Raw genomic sequence first — 9,065 nt, forward strand, 5'->3', positions numbered from 1 at the left:
CCTCTTGCTCTATAACTATGACTGGAGAGCTGATGAATTTCCTTTCAATTGTTACAGCCTCAGTTACTTTGTCATCATTAAATGGCAAAAGTATTTTTTTAACAGGTTCAGTTTCTAATTCTTTTTCTTCCAAATATGGACTGAGAGTCGGAACGTGTAAATATCCCGGGTGCACATGGCTAGCCTGTGTACTTCTAAAGAACAGGTCTGTTGTTGTTTCTTCAGAAGATTCCAAAGCTTTTGGAGAAATTTCACTTGGCCTCTCTTCCCCAGAATGTATCTCTTCCATCAAAGGAATCTTCGTGGAAAATGTTCTCACTGCCAGCTCATCAATGGTTTTCTCTTCAGTTCTCATGTCCCATGCAGTTCCCACAGAGGTTACTTCATGTTCAGAACTTGTGACCTGCTCATCAGTGTCTGTAGTGGAGGCAAGATCCAGAGGTGATGTGCTGACAGCTTGTCTGTCATCCTTCTCCCATGTTTCTGGTCTCCCGGTAGGGGCAACTGCTGTTTTTGCAAATGATCCAGTGGATGTGTCTGGTTCTCCAGATCCCTGGTCAGTAATTGAGAAATGACCTCCAAATATTTCTTCAGTAGGTCCATTAGACATAAGTTTTGTGGTGCTGCTGTCATCTTTGATTTCTTCTCCAGAGCCATGCTCAATCAGGAAAATCTTGCCCAGTGAGACAGTTGAAGAACCAACTTTTGCATCTTTGCTTTCTGTAGGTTCAGCTACTGCTTTTATACCGCCAGTACCATGTGTCACCACATCCTCGTGAGGGTTGTTACTGACCACTGATCCTGGAGATGATGTGGCCTGACCTGTTTCTGAATCTCCAGTGTCAATTCCTGGTGCAATGTGAGATGTTATCTCTCTTATAGAACCAGATTTTATGTCAGAAGGAGCTGTGTAGGTTGGTACTGTTTCCTTGTTTGGTTCTTCTGGGGTTTTTGTGCTAAACATATCCAGGTACATCTGACTTTCTACTCCAGACCCCTCTGTGAGGTTCTCTGACCCAGTACTCAAAACTGTTACTGCAGATTCATCTATTCTTGACTGCTTTTCATATTCTGTTGTTGCATCCTTCGGTGAAGCATCATCTGTGCTGTAAACTTTTCCTTCATACCTTTCTGTTTGTGTTTCAGTGACAGGCCTTAACGGAACCGAAGTCAAAGTAGCAGACTCAATGATAAAATCTATGTCTCCAGAACCTGGATCAATAAATGGGGAGCCAATACTTACCACTTTGCTTGTGGGACCCCCTGAAAATATGTCTGCTGGCTCTTCTGCTGATCCTTCATTTACAAAAAGCTTCTTCTCTCTCAAGAGAGGAATGGTGGTGACCTTTTTGATTTCAGAACCTATGGTACCTGGTACTGTTTTTCTGAGTGGCTCTTGACTTACAGTTCCACCTTCACTTGTAGTGCTCCCAAGTTCACTCAAATCCAAATTTTCCTCTGGAGCAGTAGCTGAATTTTGGTGACCTGCATAAACAGTGGTCTGTATTTCTTTTTCATCATCAATACCCTTTTCAGTTACAAGAGAGCTGGCAAATGTTTTTTCCCTAATAAGTTCAGACACAGAGGTGGTGGCAACAGTTACTTCAGGACTTTGATCAAAAGCAGAATAAGGAGTACTTATAGCTCTGGGCAAAGCAGAGGTGATTCCTGAATCAGTTACAGAAAATTGTGTTGGCAGTGCTGTGCTGGAGCCCAAGGAAATGTCTTTCATTGAAAGTGTTTCTGTTACTGCTACTTCCTCTGTCACAGCTGAAGTTAAAGTGATGCTATCTTTTACATCTCCAGAGCCTTCCAGAACCATAAAAGAAGCAGCACTCATCTCAGGCTTTGCTGTATGACTTGTTTCCAGAATATTTTCAACAGGGGAATTTGCGGTAAGTTTAATAGTTGTTTTATAATGGTCTCCTGGAGCAGGGGTTGCCTCTTCTGGAATAAGGTCAGTTACACCTTCATCTACTGTAGCAGGAATAAAAGCAGCCTCCAGAGAAGCAGTTACAGCAGAACTTTCCACAGTAAATCCATCAGGAGAAGATGTTATACCAGAATTTTTTTCATCCTCTTTCCTTTCTGTCGTGATTTCTAAGGCTGAAGTGGACAGATCAGATTCGGTGGAGCCATCTCCAGAGGATTCACTAGAAATTAAAAGCAGATTTTTGCTACCTTTAGTAGAGCTCTCCTCAGTTCCCTGCCATGTCATGTTCTCTCTATTGTTTTGCAGAGACTGCTCGTGTGAAGGAGTGGTGGCTACTGATTTATCTGTTGTAACAACTTCAGACTCCCCACTATAGACAGGTTCTAACATTGCAGCCCCTGACGTTGGTTGTGTAACCTCAAATGACCCTATAACTTCTCCAGCTTTGCTTGGTTGCATAGTACCAGAAGCTTCAGATTCATTTATTATAAATGTGTTTGTTTCATTGATTTGAGAAAAGGTCACATTTTTGGAATGTGCAACACTTTCAATTTGGTCACTCCTCGCTTCCTCAGCTTTTGTGCTTTTAGGTGCACTCGTAACTTGTTGCTTCCCATTGATGAACTGCAAAGCTGGAGGAGTTGTGACATCAGTAGTATTTTCACAGTCTTCATCTTCTTCAAACTCTGCATAGTTTGGAAAGAAAGGATCCAGTATTATATATTCAGACGAATCCTGCACAGAGTCTGAAGTACAGGGTTCAGTCTGAGCTGACTCTGCATCAATGTGGGTTTCATCTACTGCATGAGGAAGCATGTGGCGATTGAACAGATCCAAAAATTCATTCACCGGGTGATCTGCAAGAAAAAGAGAGCTTTTCATAATCCCTAAGTGACAGTAGACACATGAAGTACAAGAAATCCATCAGAGAAAAAAAAAACCCAAAACCAAAAAAATCAGAAATTCAGTAATTTGTTGTAAATTCAGTGTGTTCCTCTATTGACACTAAGTTAAACTCTGCCATGGTGTGTGACATTCTAGTTGGAGCCTCTCTGCATATTGAACACATTGATTATTCAGTACTGTTGATTTCCACATGTCCTTGGTCCCAAACCCATGCCTGAGTTACCTTCTACAGTTTTCAGCAAAGATGAAAAACCATTTTTCAGACCAACCTGCTGCAACTGTTTCCACGGATTTAGACACTAACTAACCTTTACCAATAACTGAACTGAGACAAAGCTAAGCAAGGCAAAGTCTAAAATAAAATAAGACATATAAAACCTCCCTCTGCATCTCCATTTTTCTTTAGTATATAGTAATTCAAATTACTAGGAGCACCAAAACATCTACATCACTCTGCTCACTAGACTTGGATCCTAGGTCAGTGAATAATGTCGTGCTTTGCAAACTTGTTGCTACTTTGAATTTTAAAGCATTATGCAACAAATTAGAAAAAAATATCACAGATTCGAAAGTCAACTCCCACTCAGACAGTAACATCAATGAAGTGCAGTAATTTTCTTCTGTTTACCACTCACTGAATTATTTACACACTCCCACAGGTTGAAAACCTCTCACAGTTTGTTTCTAGGTGGCCAGGGAGATAAAAAGGAAGAAAGAAGATCTAAGAAGGCAAGATTTTAGCTGCAGAAAGCCTCCTGAATTCCTCCAAGATTTATGACCCCAGATTCCATAGACACTATTTAAACTTGCCCTTTCAGCAAAAACATTACTTCAAACCTTCTGTTCCAGACAATGGAAGCTATCCTAATTAAAACAAAATTAAAAAAAAAAAAAAAAAAAAAAAAGGGATACAACAGACTCAGAAAAAAAAGCCGTATTTCCAGCTTGGCCAACTGACTTGAAATTGGAAACCCTGCTGAAATCCTATTCCATCAGTGTTTCTTTCTTCTGGATCTATGTTTATGACCATTTTGCCCAGAGAGGATTGCTTTCTTTGCTGGTACAAACTGGTACAGCCAGTGGAGCTTTGTCCACATCCAATTTACAGCACTGTCAGCAACAATTGCTTCCCAAAAAATATCTCCAGTACGTGACAGAGCTCCATTTTTTAAGCAAATCTTCCTCACTAAAACTATCCACAAGACCTAAAACAATGAGAACCTGAGGTTAAGCACTTCATCAATTTGAAGTAATTCTCCTACCTATGAAGATCATTTAACCTCTGTTACTACTGAGTCCTCAGAGACAGAATCATCAGGTGATCATTCTGGAAAAGAATGTATTCAATCAAGTTAAACTGACACAGAGCACTACAAAAGGTTTGTGATTCTTTGTCCTGGGCTGGCTTGTGTGTGCAAATTGACTTCAATTTGGTTTTGAAGAGGTCATTGCAACTCCACTGAGAATTAATGTTCTAGTGTCTCGCGCTGTGTTTACAGCTAAACTCATGAACTATTACTGGATCTGAGCTTTGCTAAAGCTCCAGCTGAAGAATACAGAGAATAAATCACCTTCAGCATTGTTTATTTCAACTACAGTGTCAAGTTTGTGCAGCACTAAGCTCAGTGCTCCCTGTGAAACAAACAAAAGGTTGTTTTTAACCTGGATTCTGCTTGGCTGTTGTACATTGCCCAGAGAAGCCTGGTGTTTACCCTGTGCTATGACAGCGCTATTAGATGACTACGGTGCTGAGATTTCTTCTCTCTCCCTCACGTGTGCTTGTTGGGAGTTACTTTATGCAATGCTTGTAAAGAATGAATATTTTTCTCCAGTAAAGTAGAAATATTTGGAAAGGCTGCCCAGTGCCACAGAATAATAAAGTTTCTGCAACCATTTATTTGAGCTTTCCCAGATCTCCCTTTCAAATTTTGTGAAAAGCAGGAATTTGGTAATCTCTCCAAGACTGGCAGTATGACTTTGAGGAGCATGTCTAATAACAACCCTTTCAAAATCCACGAATTTCAGCTAAAGGCCACCCTGGACATATCGAGAAACCACATTTTCATAAAAGCAGGAGCTTCAGTTGAGACAGAAGTTTCACACCTTCCTTTCAAATCTGTGCATGCAAAAACCCATGGGAATTCAGTCAGTGAGAGAGGAATGCCAAGACAGAGCTGGTAGAGAGCTCTGAGAATTTCTGATTCTCGGTAAATTCACTATAAAATAACTGCACCCCCACACAGAACCAGAGAACCATGCACAGAAATGTGCATGGCCAGGAAAGGTGCCCTGTGCTGAAGGAGGGATCTGTATAAACTGATGCCATGAAGATTTTTTTGCCTTTTCTTTTATACCCCTGTTATACCTTTTTACAACTTCTGTATTCCCAGTGCTTTTTGCCTACATTCTTGGACTTGTTTGTCAAGTTGAGAGACTCAACATTTTAGAAGCTTCGTAGCCAGGGATCAGTGTGCCCCAGCCCCCAAGGTCCTCTCCAGAACACATTCTGTAAACCAAGATAGAACCATCCAGGGGGAGGGGGGCTCACTCGAGCCTCTCATTGGGGAATCTTTGATAGATCTGCTAATTAGTACAACCTATAATGTTATACCCACTCCTTTGGGGTGGGCATTCGGCGGGGTGCATTTCAGTGCATTTGACCTGGACGTGTGCACCTAAGGATCCTTAAAATAAATACCAAGGTAAAATCCCTTGTCCCCTTCTAACCGTGTCTGACTCTTGATTTTAAGACCAGGAAAAGGCATCGAAACAACCTGGTGTATTAGACTGGTGTGCCATAAAGATTAATTATTATTTCATACACAGCAATTAAGACCGTGCGACAAAGCATGCAGCTTTGCACAGAAACTGTCCATTAAAAAAAAATAAATTATCAAGACTGGATGGGACTGGATGGGCTGTAATTTGTAGGAGGGCACCGTGACTAACAAGTTCTGACCAACAGTGAAGTATTTTTTCAGCAGCGCACACCTGGGAGTCCCTCAAATTAGTAGCTCACGCTAAGTCATTTATGGTAGGCAATAAATTTAGTGAACAACATCTGTTCCAAATTCACCTAGAAGACAAATACAAATTCTTACACATGCAGAGATCTCTATCAGACCCTACTTTTACTTTGTTAGCTTTTTCAAGATCCCACATGCCACAAAAATCCACAGAAAAGAACCTTAGCAAAAGGTAAGATATTCTGATAATAGACATTCAGGAGGCTCTTCCATTAAATAATAAGTGTCTTTGGGAGGTTTTTTTGTATGGTTTTTGGTTTTTTTTTCCGAAGATGAGATTTTCAGAAGATAGTAAAGAATGAAATTGAATGATTTTTTTTTTTTTTAATTGTAAATTCTTTTCCTTCCTAGAGGTTTGATTATTCAGTGTTCTCATTCAGGTTGCTCAGGGTTAAGAGCTATGAAAAATGCTCTTAAACTCCTGAGATGGCAAATAATCTACATAATGATGTGGCTCATACATCCTTGTCAACTGGGTATAAGACACTGAGATGAAAACCTACCATAAAATATGAATATAGAGGAAAAAGTCTGTGTCTGTTGAACTGGTCTGTTAGACCCTGAGGGCAGGAACACAAACACTCGAATTAGTTTTAAACAGTCTAGATGCCACTGACTTATGCTGCTCCTACATATTTCACACCCATTCCAGCTGCAGGTAAAACAGACCAAAGACTACTAAAAAGAGATGAAACCAGGCCTTTAAAGGAAAGGAGTATGGCTATGAAATATGCTTATCAATAGCTCACGGAAAACAAGCCAAAAGGAGCCCTTTCTCAAAGAGCTGCTTTGTTATTCTGACTCCAGGAGAAGGAAAGGGAAAACAAGTAGCTAAAAAGGAGCAGAGCCAAGGGTTGTCAGCTCAGAGTGCCAACCCAAACAAGTCCTGGGAGAGATTTATCAGCAAAGCCTCTTTTGGAGGGAAGTGATGAGGTATGCACTGAAACGGAGATGGAGAGGACAGGTGGATGGTTGTATATGCAGCACAGAGTGTTTCTTAATCCATTTAATACATCTAGATGTTCTAAATGACCTGCAAGGAACAGGCATCTATCTCGGTAAGAGTTCTTACACGTAAGAAATGGAAATCCCTCTGGCTACAGGGCGATTTTAGCCTGCTACTGCACAGAACCACAGAGCCACTGACCATGGTGTCATTAATTTTTGTTACAACCCTTCCCATCCATCACAACTGGTTCCAAACCCACGTCAGTTTTTCAGTGGATCAAACAGAAAAGTTGCCTCCCTGTTACTGGCGCGCGAGATAACGTCTGCACACATCCAAAAATGTGTAACGTTCAGCAATATTTCTTTTCTCAAGAAGACTTTTAATATTCTACAAAGAGCTTCTCCAACACCATCTTTGAGGGGGCAGGCAGTAAAAAGCCTTTTCTCCCTCAAAAACCATCAGATAAGCGTCTGAAGAAGAATTAATAGGGAATTAAACAGAAAACATATTACGATGTTTCCCAAACGTTCTAAACACAAAATATTTCATTCAGAAGAGTTATGGTTTTGTGAAGTCTCTTTCAAAATGGGGCTCTTAACATCTAATCCGGCATCCTGCAGATAACAGAATTTCACACTCCTGCAATCTGTCCACTTATTGTTTCAGACCCACATGCTGAGTTATTTGTGAGCAGTAGTACAGTCCAGTCTTTTGCAGAAGGACTGGAGGTCTGATAAAGCCATGAAATTCACATAAAATGTTCTGTGGACTTTAAATAAGGCCCTATATTTTGACAAGAATACAGCTGAATAGGAAAAAAAAAAAAAGAGATTTTAAAGAGACGACTACAACCATTTTGGACTCTGTTTCAAAAGTACTTCACTGCATAATGTGACACTACCACAAAATCCATAACATTCACCATCAAGAACCCATATTCACGAGACAGGTTGGCATGAAAAATCAAAAGAGTTTGCATTAGTCAAATTATTTCCTGCACTTGATAATCAGAATGTTTTGGGTTTGGCTTCAATAGAGTTACATGAAGATTAAAATGTTATTAGTTATTGTTGGAGTGAGCACAGAGGAGGCCAGAGTTGATCAGAGGGATGGAGCAGCTCTGCTGGGAGGAAAGGCTGCCAGAGCTGGGCTTGTTCAGCCTGCAGAGGAGAAGCTCTGGGGTGACCTCACTGGGGCCTTGCAGGGCCTGAAGGAGCTGCAGGAAACCTGGAGAGAGACAATTGCCAAGGGCTGGAGGGACAGGACACAGGGAATGGCTTCCCAGTGCCAGGGGGCAGGGCTGGATGGGAGATTGGGCAGGAATTGTTCCCTGTGAGGGTGGGCAGGCCCTGGCACAGGGTGCCCAGAGCAGCTGGGGCTGCCCCTGGATCCCTGGAGTGTCCAAGGCCAGGCTGACACTGGGGCTGGGAGCAGCCTGGGACAGTGGGAGGTGTCCCTGCCCATGGCTGGGGGTGATGCTGGATGGGCCTTAAGTCCCTTCCCACCCAAACCATTCCATGATTCTATGGTTCTATGAAAATGTTAATAAAAGACATGCATACACATGTAAATGGTTTTAAAGTGCTGTTTCAAAATCCTTGCACATTTTTGGGATGCTCCTTGTGGGATCGCAAAGGTTACCCACAGAGAGAGCCCATGGACCGCTAAAATCCAGACTCCACCTGGAAAACAATGAGGAATCCTCAAAGCAGAAGAGAGTCAAAACGGGTCAAACCCTCTGAAAGACCAGTGAAGCCTCAGACCCGGGCTTGGGAGAGGATCTAGGATGAGGAAAGGCCTAACCATCTTCATGTCATGTACTGACTGCCCTGAAGCTCAGCTCTGCCAGGAACCAGATCTGCAGTCTGGGTGGATTCGAGCAGCTTTAAGACCATGGCTTGCTGAAACTCTTACAGCAAGAAACAAAAATCCAAAACCTCAACCAATTCCACAGGAATGTGTCAGTTTCATTGAATATATTTTGTTTTAAAAGCATACTGAGGAAATAAAAAAGGGATTTGACAAGCTGTCCCCAACACAAAAAAAAAAAAATTAAAACCTTTCTATTAAGTAGGGGTTCCATTCCCCTTAAGATATTACATTTAAATTGGAACAAAACCATTCCATTTTACAGAAATAAACCAATCAGACAACATCTTTTGCAGTGTTTTGTTTCACAGAAAAGGGATTTTTTTTTCTTTGTTAATATATTGTTCTTTTCATTTAATGTCAAAAGAAATAGGATTTTGAA

The 9,065-nt window shown here is 41.2% G+C and overlaps 1 protein-coding gene across 1 annotated transcript in view; it reads right to left on the reverse strand.

Moving 5' to 3' along the window:
- Window positions 1-9,065, reverse strand: part of VCAN (versican) — a 90,746-nt gene that overhangs the window by 30,942 nt on the left and 50,739 nt on the right. Inside the window, 1 exon segment of the mRNA XM_017738680.1 lies at window positions 1-2,790. This exon segment is cut by the window's left edge and continues 11 nt beyond it. Coding sequence (XP_017594169.1) covers window positions 1-2,790 — 2,790 coding nt within the window.

Source organism: Corvus brachyrhynchos, unplaced genomic scaffold (assembly GCF_000691975.1).
Source record: "Corvus brachyrhynchos isolate BGI_N302 unplaced genomic scaffold, ASM69197v1 scaffold376, whole genome shotgun sequence".
Taxonomy (NCBI): domain Eukaryota; kingdom Metazoa; phylum Chordata; class Aves; order Passeriformes; family Corvidae; genus Corvus; species Corvus brachyrhynchos.